General features: G+C 42.4%; 1 protein-coding gene across 3 annotated transcripts in view; it reads left to right on the plus strand.

Moving 5' to 3' along the window:
• The window catches only part of SAMSN1 (SAM domain, SH3 domain and nuclear localization signals 1), a 134,518-nt gene extending 128,799 nt beyond the window's left edge, over positions 1 to 5,719 (plus strand). For all 3 annotated transcript variants that reach the window (XM_075593968.1, XM_075593969.1, XM_075593970.1), the window contains one exon: positions 5,101 to 5,719. In XM_075593968.1, coding sequence (XP_075450083.1) covers positions 5,101 to 5,300 — 200 coding nt within the window. In that variant the 3' untranslated portion in view covers positions 5,301 to 5,719. The remainder of the gene's footprint in view (positions 1 to 5,100) is intronic.
• Positions 5,720 to 13,088: the final 7,369 nt, after the last annotated feature.

Here is a 13,088-nt window from a genome sequence, read left to right on the forward strand (position 1 = left end):
CCTTTGATACTGTGGACCACCCTCTTCTTCTTCACATTCTCCATACTCTTGTATTCGTAACAAAGCTCTATCCTAGATTTCCTCTTACCTCTCCCATCGTACTTTCAGTTTCTCATTTGCTAACACCACCTACCCCTCTGTCGATCTCTCTGTGAGTGTACCCCAGGGCCCTATCTTGGGACATCTTCTCCTTTCTCTTTACACACTCCCTGTAGGTGACCATATCAAGTCTACATGGTTAAAATATCGCCTCTGTTGACACACAAATTTACCTTCCAACCCCTGACCTTACACCTGCTGTACAGACCAAAGTCTCTGAATATCTTTCTGTTATAACAACCTGGATGGCCCTCCGCCGATTCAAACTTAACATGTCCAAGACGGAGCTCCTCATACTTCCTCCCAAGCCTAACCCTACTGCCCCCTTCTACATTACTGTTGGCAGTACTATCAAACACCCAGTATCACAAGCATGCTGCCTAGGGGTCACACTTGGATCCTCTCTCACATTCTCCTCACACATTCACAATGTAGCTAAAAACCTGTCATTTTTACCTCGGAAACATTGCAAAGATACACCCTTTCCTCTGTCCTTCTTCTGCTAAAACTGTAATGCGGGCCCTCTCCCGTCACGACTATTGTAACTTTCTACTGTCCAGCCTTCCTGCCCCTCACCTGTCTCCCCTATAATCTGACCTAAACGCTGCTGCTAGAATCCCTGTACTCTCTCCTAAATCTGTCTCAGTGTCTCTCCTGCACAAATCCCAATCCTGACTTCTAATTAAGCTCTGTATCACTTACAAAATTTTTAAAGGTTGACACTCTTCTGCCCTTCCTTACATCTCAGCCCTAGTTTGTCGCTATACACCTGCCCAACTCTTGTGTTCTGCTCAAGAATGTCTTCTGTCTACCCCTTTTTATCTAAAGCCCTCTCCCACCTAAAACCTCTCTCACTCACTATCGCACATCTCTGGAATGTCCTTCCCCTCAATATCCGACTGGTACCCTCTCTCTCCACCTTTAAGACCTATTTAGAAACACACCTCTTTAATGAAGCATATGGATTGCTCCGCTGGCTGATGCTATACATCTCAAATGCACTGACCTTGACCCCTTGCAGACCCACTTACCATAACACCTTCCTACTGTCTCTGTAAATTACCACTCTCTCCCTAATTACCACTTAGATTGTAAACTCTTCAGGGCAGGGACTACCTTTCCTATTGTTACTGTCATGTCTGAAGCACTTATTCCCAGGATTTTGGACACCTTGCCAAGTTTTGAGCTGCAGCCCTTGTTCCGTAGCGAGCTCAGCAGCACTCAGGCATGGAAGCAGAAGGGAGACGAGGCAGCAGCAGCCAGACACAGACTCCTCCCCAGTTTTTCCATCCACTGGCAAATTTCCCAATTCCCTGGAAATTTGATCCCTCACCTGGATCAAATATCAAACGCTGGGAAATTCCCGGGAAATGTAAACACGTGAAACCCAAAAAGTCCATTGCGCATGCATGTTGAAGTTTAGAGACGGAGTCATGGGGATCTTTGCCTGGGAGGGAGTGTGTAGTCCAGCCTTGTGTGTTGATGCATTGGGGCGACAAGTGTTTGTGAATGAGACATGGGCAGTGAGCTGGCCTTGGGTGATGATGACATTGGGGAGGTGGCGCTTGAATAAGGTGACAGCGGGATTTCTGAGAGTTCCACATGGAGCACGGAGAAGGTAGGGATCACACATTCCATCCTCTACCCAGTTTACAATCTCTGTATCCCCCACCTGTTTCACCCACCCCCTTGTAACTCCCTGTCTCCCATCACTCACTGTCCCTCTGTCACTCACTGCTCGCCCTGTCACTCTCTGTCCTACCACTTGTCCTCCCTGTTACCCAATGTCCCCCCTGTTACCCACTGTACTTCCATGTTCTCCCGTTTAACCCCCACTCCCTGCCCCCGTCCATCTATCACTCCGCCCACCCGCACTTGTCACTCCCTGCCCGCCATTTATCACTCCCTGCCGCCCCCCGTACTCTTGTCAAACTCTCCCCCCTGTCACTCACTGTCCCCTGCTCACTCACTGCCCCACACATCCTCCCTGTTACCCCCCCCCCCCCCCTGTCAACCACTGTCCTTCCATGTTCCCCCTGTACCACATTCCCCCCTACCACATGGGAGGATGTGGAGAGGGATAGAGGGGTTAGGGAAGAGAGGGGGTGGGGAGAAGGGGGGAGATAGAGAGAGGATGGGGGAGGGAAGAGAAATGGGGGAGGGCAGAGAGGATGGTGAGAGAGAAGGAGGGAGAGGGGGAATGGGTAGAGGGAAAAGAGAGGCTAAAGAGAGAGAAAGAATGAGGATGGGGAGAGGGAAGGAAATAAGTCAAAAATACAGCATACTGTTATTGGGGATGCTATTAGACAAAAATAAATATTATAATGGTATTTAAGTGATGTCATTTATTTTAGAAATAATTTTGTGTCCTAGTTTTTACTTTTTAAAATCTGGTCATCCTAATATAACCTGACTGTACTATACACTGACACAGAATATAACCACAGTCCTGGCTTCGCCCCTAAATATAGTTATTACAGTATATATCACCATGGTGAGATGGGCTAGCACATGCGTGTCACCCACTTTAGGTTAGCCGGCCACAGGGGAGACACAGAGACTCGCACACTGACTGCAACTGGTTTAGGAACTGCAGAACAGCGCACAGAGAAGGGAATCACACACAGGCGTCTTTTGTCCTCCTTAAAACTGTTGTGAAATCTATTTATTATTACCTTTTGAATACGTTTTTGGACAGGGAAATTTGACCAGGAAATTTGATCTGTTGATCAGGAAAAAAAAAAGGTGTGTGTTTGTGTGCGTGCGCGTGCGCGTGTATTTTTTCATTTGGAGAGGGTGTATGTGTGTAGAGGGGTACTTATAATAATAATCCCCTCAGAACAGGGCATTAACGGGCCACTAATGCCCTGGATTCAATTCCTCCTGTCAGGGCATAATTGATGGCAATGTCTTGTTCTTCAGGGATTACTACTTAAAGCTGCAGTTCAAGCAATATCCTACATGTGTGTTTTTTTTTTAAATAAATCAGTTTTGTACTACGAGAAAATGCCTGTAGCATTTAAAAAAATGTAAAACATGTTTTAAAGACATTTTTAATGTTTCTAATGTAGGAAGCATTTCCAATGTGACAGCCCCCTTCCCCTTCTGATAGGCTCTGGCTCTAGAGACCCGCCCTCTCTCTAGCAGTGAACCAATTATATCTAGTTACTGCCCAGTCAATCATATTCTAGGAACTACATTGCCCAAAATGCTGTGCAAGAACTGAATTAAATAGCCCAGAGCGAGCAATTGATTACAAGAGAACAGATCGATCTGCAGCTTAGCCAATCACTTGTCAGAGTGCAGATTGTATTGATGCACATATTGAATGAGAAAAAAAAAATATATATTTTTTTTAAAACAGCAGCTTGAACTGCAGCTTTAAATATTACAAAGTTGAAGCAACTACTTGAAAAGTCAGGAAACTCTACACTGGAAACATCCATCTGCCTACAATACTCCACTCATAAGGTCAAAAATATATATATATATATATATATATATATATATATATATATATATATATATATATATATATATATATATATATATATATATATAGATGAGCACATTGTTATTTATGATTCATTCTAAAAGCTCATTCAAATATGAGAAATGTATGCAGAGTTGTAGATCACAAACCTAAATGTGATACATTCTAAATCACGTCATAAACCCTTTTCTGATTAAGGATATATGTATGATAAATGGTGTCTGTGATTTTTAATGATATTGAGTTAAATACAGATGTAGCCCTACTCACTGTCTCAGGAGCTGAAAAAGCAAACGGCAGTGACTCTGGAGACAGTGCTGCCATGACATCTCTGAGGGGGGAGGATACTAAAATACTTTTAGTCAAAATCCCCTGAACATTAGGGTTTTACTGAAACCTAAAATATCCTGCAACTCAGTCATGCAATTATTGCTGTGGGTTGCTACTTGGTTGATGACTCCCAACATGCATCCTCTGGGAAACAACTGTGACTCCCTCAATGTCAAGTGGTCTCTTAATTGTACACATGATATCATCAGCTTAGAGGCCTATTAATTAACAGTGAGTTTTGACATGGAATATTCCCCCAAAAAAGAATGCAGTCAGATGCAATAAAGATTGTGAGTTTTCATGTGGATTTCACAGAGATGGGATAAAGGGAGAGAGCGGGAGAGATACCGATCGGTCTGAGAGAGATTTCTGAGCTAGATTCTCACTGTCATGTGAATACCTAATTTTATGACATTTCCTTATTTGCATACGGCATTGGTTTGCACAGCTGGAACAAAATCGCTACCTCTGTTGAATACTGCGGGATACACCATTCTCGCAGATATAAGAACAGGCCCGTTAGAATGCTGAAAAATTAACAGGCTGTAGAGTTAAACTGCACAGGATATTACACGCCACCCTTATTGTATTCAAACAACACATATAAAAACGACAGCACAAGATTAAAACTGATAAATTATTCTAGAATTCACTGATCGTATCTCTTAAATAAGCCTTCTTGTAGGTAATTGATTAGATCCCTGAGGGCATGACTTCTAAAAAGTTACTGGTAATGAACTCCTTGGAGGAGACCATTGTTTGATGCTGAGTACTGATCCTTCCTCCCGAGTTATACATTTGTTCATGTTTATAATGGATGGGAGGCTTCTGTATTTGGGTTACATTTTTAAACTGGGATAACAATTATCACTTGTTAATGGTCATTCCGAAGTCACAGACAGTGATTGGTAATGGCTATCACACTTCAGTAAATGAGTATTAAATAAAATTGTTAAATAAAAACATATGATTCATGTCACACAATGAAAGACTACTCACGGTAATCCAATTTTAGCACGACTCCTACAGATGCTAGAAAATTGCATTAGATACGCAGTCTCGTTTTATCATTTATTCTGATGGGAAAATCCATACATGAATACAAAATATCCCCTAAGAATATGTTTTTTATCAGTTGGACTAAACTGTGGCTAAAGCTATTTCTTTTTATTTGACAGATGATCAAGAGCTTGAAAATGAATCCTTGCCGCTGATGCCGAGTACTGACCTTTCTACAAAAATGTTTGATTTAAATGACTGTCCTAGAGATTCAGGGTGTTACATTCCTTTAGAGAATTCAGATAACAGCAAGGATGATGTGGTGTCTGAGATTCTGTGCGAAGGTGTGCACAAAATAACCATCACAGAATTAGCCTAGTACAAAGAGATCTAACCAATCTTTTTTGTGGCTAGTTAAGTACATGGCGCAGGCTTCACCACTGAGAGACACTTGTGTTTGCACAATTTCTACAAGATCAGTATTTCCACTCTGATAGTTTATAATGTTTTTAGATATCACAGGGGGCTATAACAGCACCCTACCACGATGCATACACTATTTGATTAATAGAATATACCTAAAAGCTAAGCAACACAGAGATCAACACATTAATAACCACATGTTGCTTCCCCCATTTGAAAAGGACAATAATATAGCGATTGACACTTTCACCTTTTTATTTTCCTAGTGCAATATTATGGAGCCTTCACTGAGTAAGGCACATGTAACAAATTGCTAGTGAGACAATTTCGTACTCATTTTGTTCAGAATAAGACATTTTAGCAAACAGAGCAGATCACCAGTTCAGTATATTTTGTAAATATTACTCCAAGTTTTTATTGTGTATACTGTAAATATTAATTCTAATTGGTTCTGTTTTCCAGGCTATTTTATGTATATATGAATGAATGAACTTCCCAGCATACCAGATTGATAATGTTATTTATTTGGGTGCTTTTAAACAATGTTATGTGACCATTTTAACTTTATGGACAATTTCAGTATGTTTCTTTCTAAGACCACAAACTACTGTTTACTTGGAGTTTTTTCTAAAGGAGTTTACTGTAAATGTCACCTGGGATAGAAAATACTTTGACTAGTTCTGTGGACTAAATGATGTCTAAACATTTTATATTTGTGAGGTTTCTATAATACATTGTTTATTACAAGCTAAAATCCATTATTCATTATGAGTATATTATAATCATATATGATATTTTTCATTACGTTGGTCAGTAGTCTGGTATAATTGTATTTATAGCAAAACATACAGTTCTGTTGAGATGTGACAGATATAAAACGTAATTTTTAAAGGCATTTATCTTCATTATTTGCGTTATTTAACTAAACATTGCATATATTCTGTTTTCTAACTGGAATTTGTTTTCTTCACAATAAACAGATAAAAAAAATATCTGTTGACTTGGAATATTAATATAAAACTATTTAGAAAATTGCGTAACAAATATGCTGGGTAAAGTTTAAAATATAGTTGAATGTGTAAACAGTGAGCATTTGAATATGCAACTAATATTTAAATTAGCATATATCCCAGGTATTTCAGGTGTGCGCCTTTTTGTCTCTCTCTCCCTCCTCGTACCAAATCTTAGTGACCAAAAGTGGAATCGCATGCTTTTGCTTGGCAAATCACACATTATATACGTTATGGTGGGTAAACAAAAGTGACAAAAACCATCCACCGTACAGTGTACAGCAAATAAAAATATCACTTGGGAGCACATTCACGTGTCTCAGACAGGATTGTAACCCTGCTTTTCACCATTATCTCTCAGAATAAAGTGCTGCCAGGAATTCTGGGTACATGTGTCCAGGAACCAGTTGTTGATTTCTCCCTGTCCTGTGATTCTGGTCACTGTTCTGTGTAATGTTGCAAAATTGTAACTGCATTGTTGCTCTCAAGCCTAATAACTTTTTCACTGGCTGAGTGGTATGATCCAGGACCCCTGGCTGTTGGTCTCTCTCTGCCCCTTTTCCTGCATGTCAGGTCATATCCCCTTCCTCTTTCAACCAGCAGCCTTCAGGAACTGTCATGTTCCCACCATCTCCTGGTAAAGTTTAATATCATTTACCTTTCCCTGAATTAGTCTACCTATTACAGCCCCCCCCCCCATTTATGTTGCTGTTATGCCTGAATAAACTTGCAAAAGAAATGAAGGACTTGGTGTGCATAAAAAGGGGCGCGAGTTAAGCTACCTGCCTGTAGCACTTGCCACAGTGTGCAGGAGTCAGAATAACATGCAAATGAGCACAGTGTCACCTTTAGCTTCATGTGCATTTTAACATGGGACCCCTATACGTATATGCCTGCCGTATTACACAGCAGAAGTGAAAATCAAACTTTATTTGACTAATATCTGAATATTTGCCGTTGCGAATGAATGCAGTTTTTGTAGCAGATTCAAACTTTGTCTAGTTACCCGAAACTTATGAGATCTTTCACTTCACTGTATGCAGGATGTATCTGCTACTTCCATTAACAACATTCACCCCTCCCCCACCCCTCTTCCTCCTCCTCGCACCCCCCCCCCCCCCCCACCTCACAGCCTACCCTTCACATTTAAAGAGACCCACTAAATACCATTTTAATTTTAGGAATGATTACATATTTGTTTAAAAAAGTAAATTACACTAGCGAGTTATTTAACAAAATGTATTTCGCTGAGAGACAGACCTGCAACCCCTTCATAGACAGTATGTGGTTGTGAATTCCTTTGTAGGCCGTATCTGCAGCGCAATGCAATGCAGGCAAAATGTGAGTATGGGTTCTTACGTTTTAATCTTTTTAGTACCTAATTGTTTACTGTAGAGTTTTAAAAACATTTAATATTAAACCTTTTGAAAAGTAGGCCCATCGCCCATTTCTGCTCTGTTTCCCATGTATTGCTCTTGCACACCGTAAAGTGATGGACACAAGGAACAAGGCAAACACAAATGTGGCTGTTGAAGATATGTATTGCTTGGATGTCTCTCAGCATCTTTGGTCATATAACACAAGCAGAGCAACTTAAAGCAGCAATACTACATTCCCCATTTTTTTCCTTTTCTTATTTTTAAAGCATGTGACAATGTACAATTCTACATTCTTACTCAAGCTGGCAATCGTGTGGCGCTCCTGTTATAAATCTGTCAAAATCTTGATTGTGTGCCTAACATAATGGCCGCCTTTTAGATCCAATCAATCCTTCAGTCAGTGTAACTCAGCAGCTACAATGTATCCTTACATTACTAAGTAACATTATCTATTGTTACAGTTTGCAGCTCAAACTACTGGAAACATTGGCAACAAATTATCACAAACAGGAAAGTGTTACAAAAACCTTGCACTGCTTGGGAGGTGGCCTAAAACCTGCTAAAGAAATCAAAGGATGCTCTAAATCTCATTAAAATGGCATTGAGTTTAATAAAAAAAAAACAGTTGCTATTATTTAATACTACAGAACAGATTTTTTTTTTTAAACCATATAAGACTTCACATTTTGCTGCTTTAGCTGCTACAGTGAAAAGTCATTCTGTATATTTGTTTCTTAACATACCTTTCACTATAAATAAAAGTGAGGACGTGTCAACTTATTATACTATATAGCACTGGTTTTCAACCTTTGAAGAAACGATGCTCTGAAAAAGAAATCTAGCATATTTACTCAAGTCAATAATTAGTAAATAATTAGGTGTTCTAAAAAACGTACAGTAATTGCATTATTAATTTTCCTATTGATTAATGAAAACTGAACTTTTACCGTTACGGACTGTATCCCCTTCTGATACTGAAGGGGTTAAAAGTGATTAACTTTATTTGAGAACTTCTGTACACAGTGCAAAACAAAAAGCAGCAAAGAAAAGTACCAACTAGCTAAAGCTTCTTATGCTTGAAACGAGAACGGAAAGAGAAAAACTATTTTGGGGACTTTCCAGAATGTACTCACTGGAACCACTAAATGTGGCTTCTCGGGTCTCATGCACGTAGGCTGCCACAACACCCTTCTTCTGAGGGAAACATCTCCTGTAGTAGCTCAATATGTTGAGTTAGGGGGTAGTGTTGATGATGGGCACTAAATAAAGTAAACAGCTTAGGCAGCTTGTGAAAGTTTATTTAAGATTTTTTTTCTTAAGAAAAGAGGTTTGATTGGGAGGGTAACATAGTTAATTGTGAACTGTTCCTGTCTGTCTACATCAAACTATCTATCTTATGTATGTACATATTGTACAGAAAAATCATTTGTGGAGAAGAAATCCTTCTCCCCATATCCAAAAAGCACTAAATGCATTTTGGATATGGACATTTAACTGATTATCTTTTGTGCACTGAGTTAAATGTATCACAAAGTGTAATTCTTCAGGTTTCTAATTTTATATGTTTTTTTTTTGCAGTGCGATTTAGAAATACTATTTATTTATTTATTTATAAAATATTTTACCAGGAAGTAATACATTGAGAGTTACCTCTCGTTTTCAAGTATGTCCTGGGCACAGAGTAAAACAAATAATACATGGTTACAAGTACAGTTACATAAATGAACAGGGTATATGCTGCACAAGGTTCATATAACCAACATTAAGTAAACTGCTGTAATATATGTTCTAAAGTAACAAATGCTACAACTCCATTTGGCATCAACACATTTCATATTTACCTACAGTAACTGATTCTGTCATTGACCTTACACTTACATATATTTTTTCAATGACTATGAGTGCCATCTGCTAGTTAGTCAGAAGAACTACACTTACATATATGTATGCACAAAGTACTGTAGAAATGAATGCAGAGTTTGGACATGCAAGGTTACTGGACGGCTTAGCTTACATATCATACTGTATGCAAATCAAGTTCTGCCAAACTAGTAGTAAAATCAAGCAATATCCACTTACATGAAAAAGTAAAACAAAAGAAAAATCAAGTGCACTGGTTGACAATTACCCATTGTTTACCACATGAACAGAATACGGTCGTCAGAACTGGGTGGAAGTGGACACTGCTGCTTTAACTCACCTGCTGCTTTGAGGTGTGTAATGCAGCAGATGCAAGCTCTAGCACAGGGGTGCTCAACTCCAGTCGTCAAGCCGCCCCCCCAAACAGGCCTGGAGTTGAGCACCCCTGATGCAGCACACATTTATATTTAAAGCTGATAAGAAGCATAAAGTAACAACATGCTCATTTCCGTCTGCAGTTTAACCACTGTATGACATGGGACAAAGGGATAAATGAGGCAGGTGTTTGGAATATTTGTCTTTAAAAAGGTACTGTGCACACTTTTCCATCTATTAAGAACACTTTTCCATAACCAGTACAGCTACTACACTTTATATACCCATCAAAATAAGTTACTGACACCCAATTTACATAGTAGTTAAAAAGATTAGTTATATTTTCATAGATTAATACAGCTCAACCCCGTTATAGCGCGATCCGTTACAACGGAAATCCGCTTATAACGCGATGCAAGGGTGGCTCCCAATTTTTGTATTTATGAATACTTTACAACACGATTATTGATACAATTGTACATTATTTCTAACGCGATCCGCTTGTAACGCAATGTGATTCTTTGGACCCCAAGCACAGCGTTATAAGGGGGTTGAGCTGTACGTTGTTAATTACCATATTATATCATGGGTTAACACCACATAAAAACTGATGATGCCACCTACATATTATTTTAATTTTACAATTACTCCCCTCTCCCCCTCCACCCCTGATGGATGTACAGTGTATCTGTGTCTCACTGTCCTGTGTCTCACTTTCCCTTTCATCCATTTACTGCCTTGTCTGTTTATTCTTTCTCTGCATCATCTGCCTTAGGCCGTGCATATAGTGCCTGCGACGGGCGAAGGCGACGTCGCCCAAAAACAAATGTATTGCTGCCGCGTGCTCTTATAGTAAGCGCGACGGGTGACAATGCGACGTTGCGTCGCGAATTTTGGAAGCTGGCAATATTTGATTTTTTAAGGGCTGTTGCCTCATGTGACAGCCCCAAAATCAATCAAATGCCAGTAAGCCCGCTATGCCGCCACAAAGAAAAATATAACTTTTGCTAGCGGCGACGTCGCCCGTCGCGGGCACTATACGCGCGGCTTTAGATGACTATCTTGTTTTTCTTTTTATACATCTGTGTTAAGCTCAGGAATCTTTGTAAATCAGTATTACTGACCTGATGAAGAGAGGAGAACTCTCGAAAGCTTATCTTATTATCGTTAGTCCAAATAACAAAAGTGTCACCTAATACAGAAGTACTCACTTCCCAAGCCGTGCAAGATCTTTGCAACACTTTCCTGTTTGTGATCATTTGTTGCCAATGTTCCCAGCAGTTTGAGCTGGAAACTAGAACAGTAGATAATGTTACCTTAGTAATATAAGGATATACTGTATTGTAGCTGTTGGGTTAGGCCCAGGGCATGGTTAGTGCTTGCTTGCTCTCGCTTGCTCTCGCTTGCTCTCGCTTGCCACTGAGCCCCTACAGCCGCAATTAAAGCGGCTTTAGTAGGGGCTCGCGCATGCTTTCCCTTGCTTGCTGAGGCGCGCTTGACCAGAGCCGACAGTGAAATTTTAAATTCACGCGCTGACTCCGCTCACGTGACGCCTCAGCAACCAATGGAAGGAGAGCAGGGAAATGTCAACGGGGTCTGGCGCCAGCGGAGTGAGTGAGTGTGTGTGTGTGTTGATGTGCGGTGCTGCCAGCCTGCGGGAGATGGAGGGGGCTTGTGCCGCCAGTGGGGGGGGGGGGGGGAGCGGGTGATGTGCCAGCCTGCGGGAGATGGAGGGGCTTGTGCCGCCAGTGGGGGGGGGGGGGGAGCGGGTGATGTGCCAGCCTGCGGGAGATGGAGGGGCTTGTGCTGCCAGTGGGGGGGGGGGAGCGGGTGATGTGCCAGCCTGCGGGAGATGGAGGGGCTTGTGCCGCCAGTGGGGGGGGGGGGGGAGCGGGTGATGTGCCAGCCTGCGGGAGATGGAGGGGCTTGTGCCGCCAGTGGGGGGGGGGGGGGAGCGGGTGATGTGCCAGCCTGCGGGAGATGGAGGGGCTTGTGCCGCCAGTGGGGGGGGGGGGCGGGAGCGGGTGATGTGCCAGCCTGCGGGAGATGGAGGGGCTTGTGCCGCCAGTGGGGGAGGGGGGGGAGCGGGTGATGTGCCAGCCTGCGGGAGATGGAGGGGCTTGTGCCGCCAGTGGGGGAGGGGGGGAGCGGGTGATGTGCCAGCCTGCGGGAGATGGAGGGGGCTTGTGCCGCCAGTGGGGGAGGGGGGGAGCGGGTGATGTGCCAGCCTGCGGGAGATGGAGGGGGCTTGTGCCGCCAGTGGGGGAGGGGGGGAGCGGGTGATGTGCCAGCCTGCGGGAGATGGAGGGGGCTTGTGCCGCCAGTGGGGGGGGAGCGGGTGATGTGCCCCCTTCTGCCCCGTGTGTCTGTGTCTGTGTGTGTGTGTTCATTTGTGCATGTGTGTGTATGTGTGCATGTGTGCGTGCATGTGTGCGTGCATGTGTGTGTGCATGTGTGTGCATGTGTGTGTGCATGTGTGTGTGTGTGTGTGTGCGCATGTGTGTGTGTGTGTGCGTGCATGTGTGTGTGCATGTGTGTGTGCATGTGTGTGCATGTGTGTGTGCATGTGTGTGTGTGTATGTGTGTGCGCATGTGTGTGTGTATGTGTGTGCATGTGTGCGTGTGTGTGTGTGTGTGCGTGTGTGTGTGTGTGTGTGTGCATGTGTCTGTGTGGTGTGTGATGTGTGTGTGTGTGCGTATATATTTATCAAAGTTGCACAATGTTAATAAATAATTTATTCTCACATGTCTTTTTTTTAAATTTTAAAATATTATATAATATACACACACACACACACACACACACACACACACACACACACACACACACACACACACACACACACACACACACACACACACACACACACACACACACACACACACACACACACACACACACATACACACACACACACAGGTTCCCCAGTGACACACAAACCCACAGACCACTTCAAAGTGACACATACACACACACTGACGGCTACCAAGTGACACACACACAGTGATACCCGCCTCCCAAGCGCTTGCTGTCTCCTCTGCAAGGACAGCAAAAAGCTCCTGGTAGAGCGAGCGGCAGCAAGCGAGAGCGAGCAGCAGCACCTAAGCGCTTACTATGTC

This window comes from Ascaphus truei, chromosome 3 (genome assembly GCF_040206685.1).
Source record: "Ascaphus truei isolate aAscTru1 chromosome 3, aAscTru1.hap1, whole genome shotgun sequence".
NCBI classification, from domain to species: domain Eukaryota; kingdom Metazoa; phylum Chordata; class Amphibia; order Anura; family Ascaphidae; genus Ascaphus; species Ascaphus truei.